Here is a 15,329-nt window from a genome sequence, read left to right on the forward strand (position 1 = left end):
TGTTCCTTTGTTTTTTTTATTGCTCTTACGTTTTTTATTGCTCCTTTGTTTTTTTGTTTTTTTTGTTTTTTATTGTTCCTGTGTTTTCCCCCTTCTTTTTACTTTCATTTATTATTACCAAAAACGAAGTTTGATGAAAAATCAAATTCTTTATATATATATATATATATATATATATATATATATATATATATATAGCGGACCTGTCCGAGAATGTAGTGTTTTATTAAGTCTTTAGAAATTTAAAAAATGCGTGTTTCACCTTCTTTTTTAAGCCCCCCCCTCCCCGATGATTGTTTCAGATTACAGACTTAAGTATCATTAACAGAAAAAATTTCAAAAAAAAATAAATGATTTTCTTGTTATAACGTACTAATCACGTGACACATCGGTAAACAAATGAACAGGAAGTCAAGTAGCAATGAAGTAGGACGTTATAACGTGAAAATGAACCTCCCCCCCCTCTTAAATGCCATTAATTTTCTTTTTCAATTTTTTTTTCTGCTAATATGATATTTAAGTTTATAATTTATGATAATCATCGGAAAAAAATTGAAAAAAGTGTAAGACACACACTTTTAGGGGGTGAGCACTCTCATACAGGTCTGCCATATATATATATATTCAATTATTATAGTAAATAATTATGTCAGCCCCTTTAAGAAACTCGTTTCTTATCGTTGAGCACTTTCAGTTGAATTAAGTCGGTCAATTTAGCTCTTATGCATAGATCATTATATAATGATTAGATCACTCTGACTGACATAAAAAACATTTGAAAATAAAAATGTTTCACGTGGTTAATGGTACCCAAATGGATACAGTCTTTGCTAATTAAGCCAGAGATGGCTTGTGTTGCTGGGTTCGAATCTATCGACTGGTGTTAATTGTGACACCCTGCACTGAAGATTCTTGAAAGAATGAAACACTAGTGTCTGTAGGTACTTAATTATTATAGTAAATAATTATATATATATATGCACAAGAAAACTCTGAAACTAATGAATTTTGGAATATATATTCTTAACAACACAATGAGAAAAATTACAAATTATTTTTTTTATAAACTTTACCATTTAGGGGGTATATCTACCTAAATTCGTACCCTTTCTTACCAAGATTTTTTGTTTTTAACAAATTCAGTCCAAAATATTTACTAGAGAAAATAATTGTTCAATAAATTCCAATAACAAAAATAATCATCAATGTATTTCTATAGTAATAATCTTTTCCAATGCATTTCAATATCTGCTTATATGTAAAGTAAAATAATCTCCTAAACTAGTGAATGGATCATTATAAATTTTGGAATATATATTCTTTGCAATTGATTGCAGTCGTGCATTTGGCCATATATATATTTTTGACTGAAAAACTTTTCCCAAGAAAAAACTTATGGAAAACTATATTACAGCTTGGATTTCATTTTTTCAATTACCCGGATTTACAATTTGATTTTTAACCTACCCGGATTTATTACTTGAATTTTTTTCCACTAATTCTTGCTTGCCCTATCATGTTTTCTAGATTTATCTGGACTCCATCTAAATATCCTTTCCCTTATGTATTTTTGCATTCTCAGACACTTTTTTTTTAATCTTTTATACAAATATGATTTGCTTCATATGTTGCGTTTTCGATTTATGCATTAAACAGCAAAATCATAGTTTAAATATAAATAATATTTTGCTAATATTTTTCCTCTGAAGAGAAGAAGGCATTCTTTGAAACTCTGCGGAATAAAGAATTTTCTAAATGTTCATTCGGTGTTCCTTGTCGTATAATAAATTTTTCTAAATCCTAATTTACAGAGTTTAAAATTTATCTTCTTATAACAAGCTCTATTCCTAATAGTTAAACAATCCCTCTGCGCTTTTCTCAATGATGTTTTTAAGTCAACTTTTTCTACTTTTCTCTTTGATTCTATCTGTCATATAATAATTGAACTGGCTGTAATCTTTTTTATCAAGTGTTGATATGCCTCATCCAAAAATCAGAATTTAACAAAGCAAAAAGTATGAGCCAAAAGTAGGTGCACAGTAAAGTAACATTTATATAGAGATAACATATACGTACATTTCTTTTTATGCCGAAGAAAAAAAACAAGCATTTCATGGTGTCAACATTATCTACAACAGTTTTTACTTCCTCTTTCTCTCGTTCACTCACTTTGTACATTTCTTTTTATGCCAAAAAAAAACAACATTTTACGACATCAACACTATCTACAACAGTTTTTATTCTCTCTCTCTCTCTCTCTCTCTTTCTCTGTATATATTCTTCCTAACTCTCTTTCTCTCTCTCTCTCATTTTCTCACTCGCTATTTCTCTCACTCCAATTATTATTATTTCTCTTGCGTGTTTCTGTATCCGTGTGTTCATTTTACCATGCGGCTCTCAACGGTAAATTGCTATTACAAAAGCAAAACAAAATTCATTCAGGTTGTAGTGAAACAAAACTACAGCATATGAGTTTAACAGTCCGCAAATAAATAAATACACAAACTATTTTCTGTATTAATTAACTTATGGATATTTTTCTATAATGAAAAAAAAAAACAGTTTGCCAAATTCCTTCTTAAAAAAAAATTAATTTTGCCTTTTTTTTTTTGGTGGGGAGGGGTTCCATTTACACAAACTGAGCAACAGCAACGCGTGGCCGGGTACGGCTAGTATAAATTAATACATTTTTAAAAGAATCAGTGTATTTACGTGCACACCAATAATATTATATTTTATTATTGTATTGTTATTAATTTAAGGTTTGTTTTGCTTTTACCAATAAGTTACACAATACTTTGAATTGTCTCCCCTTGGAATTCTTCCAAAAGAAAAATAAAACAAAAATTTCCTTTCAAACCTAAAATGCACAAGTGCCCAATTTTTTAATGTGTATTTTCAGAAAATATGTATTTGTTTCATTCACTTTCAGTAATTTTGCATTTTTCCAGCTGGATAACTTCTCCAATATAATCAACACAAAGTTGGATGCTCGGTTCCTATGGTAACAAAACATGGAGTCTTACTGTTTATGCCCTCCAGTGTGATGAGGCGTGTCAAATTTACAAATGCTGATGACTTTCTATTGCCATAGACATTTGGACAATCTATGCCCATCATTTCAAGATACCTCTGATTCCTGTCAGTATTCAGACAAGGGAAATACGGAGCAGGGAGGGGGATCCAAAAGTGAGTAATCCAAGAAAACAAACTATTATAGTAGGAAATCTTTAGTATCTAGGGATCTCTACAGTGAAGAAGTGGGATTTTGCTGCTAGTTGGGTGAGGGGTTAAGTACAATTTTAAGATAGAAATAAGATTTCTGATTTCTGACAGATAGAGAAATTACTTTCATCAAGAAGACACTAATGTAATAAAAAGAGCGCACTAATGAAATAAATACTAATGCAATAAAACAAACACACTAATGTAGTAAAAGAACACACTAATATAATAAAAGAACACACTAATGCAATAAAAAGAACACACTAATGTAATAAAAAGAACACATAGATAGAAGCTTAGTTGAGCACATGCCATGAAAATAACAAAAGAGCAGAGATTGACTCATAACATCTATTTTGTGAGAAAGAAAAAGTAGGGAGGAAATTAAGGCCACTAGATTTTAAAGCCCATTTTGTATCCTGTCAAGGCAGGAAAGGGTACTCTTAACAGCTCCTCCCCAGATGTGGCAACAGTATTCCATATTAAGACTTATTTGGCTCATATATGCAGAGGATTGCATTGGGCATGAGATACCTTCTGGCGTGGTAGAATGATCAAACCATTTCTCCAGTGACCTTGGCAGCGAATCTGATGTAAGTTTCCATTTTAGGTCAGGAGTGAAGGTCAATCCCAAAAGCTTGTCAAAGCAAGGCACTTCCTTAAGACGAGGGCCATTCGTTTCAATTGGTGTCAAATGGGGATCAAATTGCTTGTGGTGAAAAAACAGAAGCTTGATTTTGACGCATCAAAAACATGCTATCATAAAACAGCAAAAATAACATACAGAAATTTAAATGTAATGTGAACAGACATCTTGCTTCTGAAATCTCTACATAATCTTCCTGTAGATATAGGCCCAAATAATATTCTCATTATGTCCAATATGTCTTCTTTGGGATGAATAATGGTAAAAACAACGTGTAAAAAAGGCAGGATTTGATTACTTAATAAAAGGCTCAACAAGTATTTGTTGATATTAGACTTGAAGACGACTATACTGTAATCAGCAGGGAGGTACTTTTGTGGTATTGTATTATACAGATGATAAGTTCTTGGAAAGAATGTTCATTCCAGGAAGTTCCATTTCATTCGAGGTACACAGAGGAAAAAAGAAAGTTCTTTGTAATGGTTATAACTAGACAAGTACTTGCTGTGAAGATGTTACTTCGATGTCTTTGCATAACACAGCATGTATGGCGCACGTGTGAGAAAATATTAGCAGCAGCAGCCATCTTAGCACATATGCAAATAAGGCAAGTGTGCACGTGCTGAGGTCATGGAATCAAGAAGAAGAGAAAAAGAAAAAGAAAAAAAAGACAGCACATGGTGGTCGAGCAAGAGAAGTACCGGGAAGATAGACGTGTAAAGTCGAGGGCGAGAAAGCACTGGCTAAGGCTGGCTTCAGGTGGTGGGGGCAGGGACTTTTAAAAAGCACATTATATGGCGGAGCGATGTAAAACATACGTGTGTACGAAAAGACTTTTGAAAGATAATGAAATGCGTTATTTTGGAAGAACGACAAATGAATGCATTGCATTTGCATTTTAAAAAAATGCCGGATTTTTGTTTATTTCCTTTTTTATTTGTTTGTATCTTTGCGATGATACCAGACAATGTGTGGGTTGGAGAGGTTTGAAATGTAATGACATAGATAAAAAGTAACAGCCATGTTACATTTGTCCGTGTGTGCCACTCATTTTAGTAAGTTAGAAAGTTAAGAATGAAACAATTAGTTAAGAGAACATTTGTCTCTCTCTCTCTCTCTCTTTCTCTCTCTCTCTCCCCTAAGTCAATTCTCTCCAAATAAAACCTTGAAGAATACCCAGCAAACATTTCCTTGCGTCCTCTTTTTTTATAAAAAGAAACTTAGTTTTATAGTAGCCACGAGACCCGACTATAACAGAAGTTGACAAAAAAGAGACAACTTATGAACACCACAGACAAAGAAAAAAAATTTCTTTTAGTGACAGGATGATTCTAATATTTTTCCAGATTCTGATACAATTACAGATTCCGCACTAATTTTCCAATACAATTCCAATTCTTATAAATCCTTAAATATTTAACTATAAAGTTGTTATTTTTCTCGATTACCATAAAAACATGTGTTAAATGTGCAGATATTTTCTCAAACGTAAACGGGTGATTTATAGATTTTAGCTGTATTTGTAGTTTAAAATAAATAAATATTTATTATTTTATTTTTACTAATAGTAGTGAAAGGTTTTGTTTTAAACAGAATCAAATAAAAAAGATAAAAAAAAGAATCATTTTGGCATTGGAAAATATGCATAACTTTTTCCAATTCCAATACCCCAAAAAGTTCTGATTTTTCTGATTCCTGATTCCGATTCCGATTAATCGTCCTGTGAAGGTTCTAATGTTTGACTCATTTGGCTCTTATACAGGTAGAGGATTGCATCAGGAGTGAGATACCTTCTGGAGCGGTAGAATGATCCAAATTTTTTCCAGCAACATTAGCAACAGATTTAATGTAAGTCTTCTATTTCAGGTTAAAAGTTCAGATCAATCCCAGAAGCTTATCAAAGAATGGCGCTTCCTTAAGACAAGAATCATTCATTTCAATTGGAATCAAGTGAAAATCAGAGCCATTGGTTGTAAAAAAGATAGAGGCTTGATCGTGACATAAAAAACATGCTCTCATAAAATGACAGTAATAGCACACAGACATTTAAATGTAATGTGAACAGACATCTTGCTGTTCAACTCTCTACATAGTAGCCCTGTAGACAGTCTGAAATAGTATCCCCTTTACGTCCAATATGCCATTCGGGATGAATAAGGGTAAAAAAAAATTAGTGAAAAAGACAGAATTTGCTTACTTAAAAGAATGGCTCAAGTATTTGTTGAGATTAACTACATTGTAATCAATAGGGAAGCACTTCCATCGTATTGTGTTTCACAGGCGAAAAATTCTTGGAAAGAATTTTTGGTGCTTCTTCATAAATAATAGCAAAATTCAAAATCAAAGTATTGAATTTCAAGTAAAACCAATGGTATCTAGTTAATTGCCATGTCGCAGTAATGAACATATCCAAATATTATGAAAAACGATAAGGTAGAAAATAAATTGTTAATAAAAATAGTTTTTGAAGATAATTAGCAAACATTGAATTTTGCTAAATAAAAAAGAAACCAAATAATAATAATTTTCTAAAATCTTAGGCCAATTTAGCAAAACCCAATTCTTATTGTCTTCAAAAACTGTTTTCATCAATAATTAATTTTCTACCTTATCGTTTTTGGTCTCCCGACAAAAGGAGGGTGGACCTGTAAATTCACCCTTGTCTGTTCGTCCGTTCGTCTGTCCGCACTTTACTCAATAACTACGCCTTGGAATTTTTTAAATTTTGCACAAACATTAAACATGATATGAGTAAAAAGTAACAGAATGGATTTTCCAGGAAAACTCCGGTTGCCCCCTTAGGGGTGCCTTTCAGATTAAAATGGCTAAAATTGACACTTTTGTGCTTATTAAAAAAAAAATTGATGCCTTGCATTTTTATAAAACTTTCTGAAAAGTTGTAACTAACTGATTTCTATATAATTTTGTTTGTCTATACTTCGCAATAACTCTCGGGTATGCCCCAGGGGCTCTTTTAGGGCTAATAATAACACTCCATTTTTGAGACTATTTTACCATATTTGTCCAAAATTTTCTGTGTATGTCTATTTAACAGTTTTGCATGGTGCTGAACTTAAATCTAAATATGTATAGCGTATAGCCTTGGGGATTTTGGAGCTAAATGGGAGGGGGGGGGCAAATGATGGACTTAGTCATTTCTTTTTTTTGCATGGTGCAGATGTCAAATGTACATATGTTAAGACCTAAAACTGCACCGTTTGTTCATTTTCACCAGGATTTGACGCTCCCTGGGAACTTTTGGGGCTAAATGGAGGGGGGGGGGTAAATGCTGAACTTAGTCATTTTTTTTATGCCTTGTTCACTGTGCACTCACAAGGGACCATACATGTTTCACTTGTTTTTTCATAATTTTTGGATATGTTCATTTCTGCGATATGACAATTGAGTAGATACAACTGGTTTTACTTAAAATTCAAAATTCTGATTTTCAAATTTTTTCTCTAATAATAATTGCCAAATTTTCCTTGCAGGAAGTTCCATTTCGTTCTCAGTTATATAGAAGAAGAAAGAAAAGTTTGTAGTGGTTTTAGCTAAATAAGTACTTGCAGTGAATGTTCTGATGTTTGACTTACTAAAAACATGCTTTCATAAAACAGCAATGAGACTTACCTGCAACCCTTCAATCATTAATTTGAGTATCTTTGGATTCAGCCACGTTGATTGTTTAAAGGTAAACTGACTCCAATCCACGATAATCACAAATCCATTGATCTGCGTCTCTTCATCATCGATCAGTTTTTCTAAAGTCAGTAAGATGGCCCTGTAAATGGCTGCCAGTCCATACCTTGTATTGTCCCAATTGGCAGAGTAGAGCACCAGGATTTTGCGGCCAAAGTGGTCATGATTGGGTAAAACCCCGGGAAGTCCATCAAACAAAGCTTCTTTAATGCTTGGTTCAGCAGCCTGAAATTTTCGGAACAGATTGTTGTTCTCTTGCCGATACTCGAAATACCGCGTATACAGCCGAAACGCATCACATATGTCAAACTTTCGGGCTCGTAAAAACCGGAGGATGAAAACATCGTCAGTCCGTAAGAAATCTGGAAATTAAGTAAAAAAGATTAAATAAATGCTTTCACGTAATCCAAATAAATTCATCAGATTTGTTCAATCATTTGCATAAAATAAAGTCAAATAAAAATCAGTTCATTCAATAGGTTTCCAGACATTTTTTGTATGGACATTATATTGATAGTACACACATGAAACTCTAGTCCTCTCATAAAAATATGCTCCTTTTTGTTAAATCTTAAATTATATATTTTTATAAAAATGCATTTGTTCGCTACTTTTGTGTAAGCGTTCGATTTCAGCATGCTATTAATGCCGACAATGGAAAGATGCCTGTAACGATGCAATAAAGAAGTGACCCATGCCAGCCAGTTTATAGCCGACGACATATCGATCTGTTGTGTTGCTGTTTTCATGTGCCTATTGTTGGATATTGTTTATTCCCCCATGGAAGCAGGTTACGTTCCCAGGACGTTTCTCAACCAAGTAACTCCCCCCAGGAAGTGATAGTGCCATATAATCTCCTCTGGCTGCAATGCACTTGTTGTACCATTCCAACAACTTCTGGAACGTCCCATGGAAGTCCTCTTGTGTGAGCATGTCAATGATCCTCGTCCTCAATTGTCTCATAATGACAGCCTCTAAGGTTTTCCTTGAGCTTAGAGAATAACCAAAAAAGTCACAGGGAGCAAGGTCTGGACTATAGGGAGGATGAGGAACTATCTCGATGCCCATCTTAGTCAAATAATCTGTGATCTTCTCTGTACACCTTTGCAACAAACTTCACACAAATCTTTCACATCTTCAGTTCCTCGCAAATAATTGTGTGTACAGTTCCCACACTGACATCAAACTTTGCACTTATTATCTCTATAGACATACAACGGTCATTATCCATGAAATTCTTTATTTACCAATCAACTCTGGTGTTCTGACTTTCTTACTCATTCCACACCTCTCATCATCCCTCACAGATTCCCTACCTTCCTTGAATCTCTTATGCCACTCAAAAACTGATGCTCGATTCATGAAAGATAGTCCAAAAGTAGTCTGAAGCATTCCATACGTTTCTGTGGCATTTTTTCCAAGTGTAAAACAGAATATTACTGCATATCATTCTTCTAAAGTGTCCTCACGTTCAGATTATATTTCTGAAATTCACCAGCTGGGACAATCAGGCTTTAGTAGGGTGTGTTCCAATTCCTGCTGTGGCTGTATTATTTGAACCTGAAGTCATAAAAATTGGTTAGTCATCTCATTAAATGTATAGCAATAACATACTGAATTTTTTCAAGAGTTTACGACAATTTTAAATGCATGTATAAAAAAGTCTGGAAACTTATTGATGGCACCTTGCATGTGAGCAGCCAGTTGCAATAAAAGCTAAAATCAAGGCCTTTATTTATCCGTCTTTCCTTCAAGTCCAGTTTTATCATTTGTTCCCATGTTTTCCTTGGCCTTCCCTGATGAACTAAGCCTGCTACCTCAATTGTTCTACATACATTAATCTAAGAACTGTCATCCATTCTTTCAACATGACCATATCATCAAATTCTACTTTTCCACATATATCTCCCTATACTGTCTCGATTTGATCTTCCTCTTAGCTTGCAAAACTAATATTGCATTATTGAATGTATATATAATTTTCTAGCTTGCACTTTTCAAATGCTTGCTAAAATCATATATACACTCTATCAGTAAGGACTGTAGATTATGCTGACTGCACTCCAGCAATGGGGTAAAACTCCCCCAAATGGGATCATCTGTTGGTGACCTGTGCTGTGATGTCTAAGGAAAGAATCTTAGGAGCTGAGCAATCTGTTTTTTAGTTGCTTAAATGATCACATGATTTGCAATTATGCAAGTGATTAGTTACGATATGCGCTAGCAAAAAAAAAAAACAGAAGCTAATCTAGATTGTATTATCAAATTTGATCTTCATTCGATCAGAGACCTACTCTCCTTTAACTGCAGACACTCGTACAGTCTAGGGGTTCCGCAATTTCTAAATTAGAACAAGGAACAAATAAATAAAATGTTAAATTCAATTTTGAGAATCTATTTTATTATTATATGTGTTTTTTTAAATTATTGTTTAACTATGCTAAATTTTACACAATTAAACTCGCTACATTTGAAAAATTAATTCGTCTTGCAACTATTAGGTTTGCTTTTATATATTCTTATTATATAGTCAATGCCAAAAGAATCCCTGACAACCATTAAGCACAAGAAACGAGCACAATTGCTGTCTGTTGAAGATGAACTTTGTGTGTGTCTGTCAAAACCAACCCAATCTTAAAGAGTTGTGCAAAAAACACCAACCTCAAGTTTCCCATTGAGTTTTTTTTATAAGAATAAATATAATCTATTCAAATATGTACAATTTTTCATTTCATTACAATAAACATGTACAATACTTTGAATATGAGTATTTCCACTTCATTTTATTTTTTAAACGCTGTTTATTTGGGGGGGGGGGGCATAAGACAACTAAATTATTGCATAGGGGTTCCATAAGTATGCAAAATGTTTTTATGGAGTTCTGCTCCAGCAAAAGGGTTGAAAAACACTGCACTAAAAGGTGATGGCTGAGGGTCAATCATACCAAGGAAATAAAAGATTTCATCACTATTTCATGTTACTATATCTGAAATTAACAGTAACTCAAAACTGTACTTCAATAATAGTTTCAATAAGAGTTAAATTTTTCACAGAATCTAAAGACATCATTGAAATTTTGCATTACTTTTATCTGTGGTCACTAGGAGCAATTATCGGTTAGACCTGATAGAATGGTTAATTGTAGGTATTGACCGTTTCATACCCTCAAAAAAGTTCCAGCGAAAACCTAACAGCCAGCCGTGGTTCGGTTCAGAATGTGCTGCTGCCATTGCGCACAGAAATCACTTTTTCCATTGCTTCAAACGTAATAGATGTACTGAGACTAAAGCTGCTTTCAGAACTGCAAACAACCATTGTAAAAATGTAATAAAGAATGCGAGAGAGTTATATGCTCAGTCCATCAAGTCCAAACTAGCTGAGAAGTGGCTTGGTTCCCACCAGTTTTGGCAAATAGCAAACAAAATCCTGGACAGAAAAGTGTGCTCTATCCCAGCTATCATCAATGGACCTGAGGTAATCTTGTCAGCATCAGACAAAGCCAAACTCTTTGCCAAGAACTTTGCAGCTAATTCTACCCTTTGCGACCAAGGCCATCAACCCCCAATATTTCCTCCTGTATCAGAAAACACGCTATGTGATATACAAATATCTGTACGTGATCTTGCCAAGCTAATCAAAAACCTTGATTCCAGTAAAGCAACTGGCCCTGACAGTATTCCAATTATAGTACTCAAACTTCAACCAGAACTAGCACCCATACTAATAAAACTGTTTAAAACTTGTCTTAAGGAGAATTGCTTCCCATCACCCTGGAAAATCTCATCAGTTTGCCCTGTATGTAAGAATTCAGGTGATCGGTCATCTCCCTCTCAGTACAGGCCAATAAGTCTTTGTGTGTCATGAGTAAGTTGCTGGAATCTGTTAAATAGAGAAGTAATCAACCATCTCAGCAAAAATAACCTTCTTAGTGACACACAATATGGTTTCCCTTCTGCTAGACCTACAGCAGATGTGCTTACAGTTATATCTCATAAGATTAGCGAATCACTCGATGGAGGCAACCTTTCTAGGACAATTGCTCGACATATCACAAACTTTTGATAGAGTATGGCATAAACGTTTACTTCACAAGATCTCCAGTTATGGTATAGCTGGAAATGTCTTCTCAATTATTAAATCATTTCTCTTTGATAGGTTCATAAGAGTAGTAGTTGATGGGCAGAAATCAGAAGCTCACAGTATTAATGCTGGAGTCCCTCAGGGTTCCATCCTGAGCCCAACTCTCTTCCTGATTTACATTAATGATCTTCCAAATCACATCCTTACATCATTTGTAGACATTTATGCTGATCACACTACCATCTATGGTAGCACATCTAAGACCGTAAACAACTAAGTTCTCTCCGATTCTCTCTCCTCTGATCTTAAGCATGTGGTGCAATGGGGAAAGAAGTGGCTGGCTACTTTTAATGCATCTAAAACCAAGCTTCTATCTTTACATCATCAACACTCTGATCTCCATCTGGCATCAATTGAAATGAACAGCTCTCGTCTTGGGGAGGCCTCATGTTTTGACAAGCTTCTGGGCTTGACCTTTACTCCTGATCTGAAATGGAACACGTACATCAAATCTGTTGCCAAAGCTGCTGGAAAAATGGTGGGATCCTTCTATCGATCCAGTAGATATCTCACTGTTGATGTAATTCTCTACCTATATAAGTGCCAAGTTCGTCCAAGGATGGAGTACTGTTGCCATATCTATGTATAGATGTCCTTTTTTCTTCCCTGGAACCTCTTTCTCACAGAAGATATGTAGCGAGTTTGTCTCTGCTTTATTGTCATTTTCATGGCAAGTGCTCGACTGAGCTTCAATCTATGGTCCCCCCTCGCCAAACTTTCACAAGAAACACTCGTCTAGTTGAAAACACTATCAATAATTCCCCCCACTCTTTATCTGTGTCTAAACCTAAACGTAGATTCCATGAACAAGCTTCTTTCTTAGAACTGCACGCCTGTGGAATTGTCTTCTGTTTCTCTGTTTTACAGCTGACTACAATATGGTTGTCTTCAAGTCCAATGTAAACAAGTTCTTGATAAGCCGTTCTCTTTAAGTTAACAAATTTACTGAATTTCCATTTGTGACAATTACTATATTGTCCAATTGACTACTGTACACTCTTTAACCATTATCCTCGAGTGGCCCCTGGGCCTTGATAAGTGGTGATGCCTATGTAAAAAAAAAAAAAAAAGTTGATAAAATATCTTATCTATCTCTAATTCTGATTGCACTATTAAACCTGATCTTTCTTTGATTAGACATTCCTTCCATCCGTAACTTGCAGACTCTAGGTGATGGCTGAGGGTCAATTATACCAAAGAAATAAAATAAATTACCCTTGATGCAAGTGTATTTCCGTCTCAACTAAGGTGATTGGAATTCCTCTTTCCTAACATTCCATGTTGATGACAGAACACAGAACCAGCACATAATTCTACATTTTTGGGTGAAGGGGAGGGACAAATTAACTCTTTATTTAATCCACAGGTTTCACACTTGTTTCATCAACCATAATTAAATAATGACGGTATTCCAATTATAGTACTCAAAAAACTTCAACCTGAACTAGCGCCCATACTTACAAAACTATTTAAACGTTGTCTTAAGGAGAATAGTTTCCCATCTCCCTGGAAAATTTCATCTGTATGCCCTGTATTTAAGAATTCAGGTGATCGCTCATCCCCCTCTCAGTACAGGCCAATAAGTCTCCTGTGCGTCATGAGTAAGTTGCTGGAATCTGTGTTAAATACAGAAGTAATCAACCATCTCAACAAAAATAACCTTCTTAGTGACACTCAATATGGTTTCCGTTCTGCTAGATCTACAGCAGATGTGCTTACAGTTATATCTCATAGGATTAGCAAATCTCTCGACGGAGGCAACCTTTCTAGGGCAATTGCTCTTGACATATCTAAGGCCTTTGATAGGGTATGGCATAAAGGTTTACTTCATAAGATCTCTAGGAGTCAGGTACGTCCAAGGATGGAATACTGTTGCTACATCTGGGCAGGAGCTGCTAGAAAGGACTTGGCCTGCCTTGATAGAGTTCAAAATAGACTTTGTAGCCTCGTAGGAGATGTCCTTTTCTCTTCCTTGCAACCTCTATCTCACAGAAGAGATGTTGCGAGTTTGTCTCTGATGTATCGTTATTTTCATGGAAAGTGTTCGACTGAGCTTCAATCTATGGTCCCCCCTCGCAAAACTTTCACAAGAAACACTCGTCTAGCTGTAAACTCTATCAATAATTCCCCCCATTCTTTATCTGTGCCTAAACCTAAACGTAGATTCCATGAACAAAGCTTTTTTATTAGAACTGCACGCCTGTGGAACTGTCTTCCGTTTTCCTGCTTTCCGGCTGACTATAATATGGTTGTCTTCAAGTCTAACGTAAATAAGTTCTTGATGAGCCATTCCATATAAGTTATCAAATTTAACAAATTTTCATTACTAATGATTATTATATTGTCCAATTTCTACTGTACACTCTTTAACCCTTATCCTTGAGTGGCCTCTTGACCTTGATAATGAGTTGATACCTATGAAAAAAAAAAAAAAAAGAAAAAGACCAATGTGAACAAGTTCTAATTGAATCGTCCCCCTAAGTAATCCAAGTTTCAAAATTCCCACTTTTTACTATGCTAAAATCACAATGACTAATGTATACCTATTAACCCTTATCCTTGAGTGGCCTCTGGGCCTTGATAAGTGGTGACACCCTTGTAAAAAAAAAAAAAAAAAAATTTTGAGTTTCACCCACACTGGGAATTGAACTTTTCACTTCCAGAAGTGAATTTTACCAAATATGTTATCCATTATGTCACGAGCCCTTATGGAAATTTAGAAACATAATATAAAAAAATATTACAAAAAAAATTAACATGTTACTTACTGACGTCTGCTCTGGTTTCAATCTGGGCACGGACTGCATCAAGAAGGTCTGCTCGTTGTTCAGGAACCTCGTGCAGCTCACGTCGAGCTTTCTTGACCAGCTCATGGGATAATCCCCACCCATATTCTGCCATGGCCATTAGAATACTCTGCACCCAAAAGGGTGTAGAGTGGTTCGGCCACCCAAGAAAGGGGTAGAGAAGAGCAATGTGATCAGCAGGTGGGAACGGGGCAGGTCAGGCAAACGTTGCCCACCCCCAAAAATGTGGTAACAAAAATAGGAGTTCAAATTTTGTAACTCAGGACTTTAGAGGGTCACCTGTTTGTGTCCTCTAATCACAACAATCTGAAATGATAAAAGAAAAATACAGATTTTTATTTTGAGGTTAAAAAATTCAAAATGATTGTAGTACGAATGGATACAGCTCTTACCTGATGAAGGAGAAAGTGTATGTATGGACCGTGAGTAAAGTTATGTCCACATTGAAAGTAGATTGTTCTTTTGCTTTTTATTATTGCCGCAGAACTGCTTCCCTGCAGATTACAATTTGATTGAGTTCAAATCCAATGTCAATGGATTACTATCTAGAGTATTCAACAAGTATTCGAACTTGATACTGACAATGATTCCATTTCATTAGCACTAATTTTTGAATGGCATTTGAGCTTGACAAGTGATAACCAATAAAAAAAATATATGTATATGGTCCAGAGGAAAAAGCTAGGTTAAGTGGCTGACTATAGTTGAGGATGATCCAAAGGCTCACTTTTCATTAGCTGCTACACTGAGATGTAGGGGAGAGTGCCACTCCATTCCCAGAATTTCTTCACTTATGTTTGATCCTTCTCTTA

The 15,329-nt window shown here is 35.0% G+C and overlaps 1 protein-coding gene across 2 annotated transcripts in view; it reads right to left on the bottom strand.

Annotated features, from left to right (window-relative positions):
• Positions 1-15,329, bottom strand: part of LOC145243478 (clavesin-1-like) — a 173,038-nt gene that overhangs the window by 109,609 nt on the left and 48,100 nt on the right. For both annotated transcript variants that reach the window (XM_080106416.1, XM_080106417.1), the window contains exons 2-3: positions 14,479-14,823; positions 7,502-7,932 (exon numbers count right to left, since the gene is read on the bottom strand). In XM_080106416.1, the coding sequence (XP_079962542.1) occupies positions 7,502-7,932; positions 14,479-14,617 (570 nt within the window). In that variant the 5' untranslated portion in view covers positions 14,618-14,823. The remainder of the gene's footprint in view (positions 1-7,501; positions 7,933-14,478; positions 14,824-15,329) is intronic.

This window comes from Euprymna scolopes, chromosome 22 (assembly GCF_053919585.1).
Source record: "Euprymna scolopes isolate OS-2025 chromosome 22, ASM5391958v1, whole genome shotgun sequence".
Taxonomy (NCBI): Eukaryota; Metazoa; Mollusca; class Cephalopoda; order Sepiida; family Sepiolidae; genus Euprymna; species Euprymna scolopes.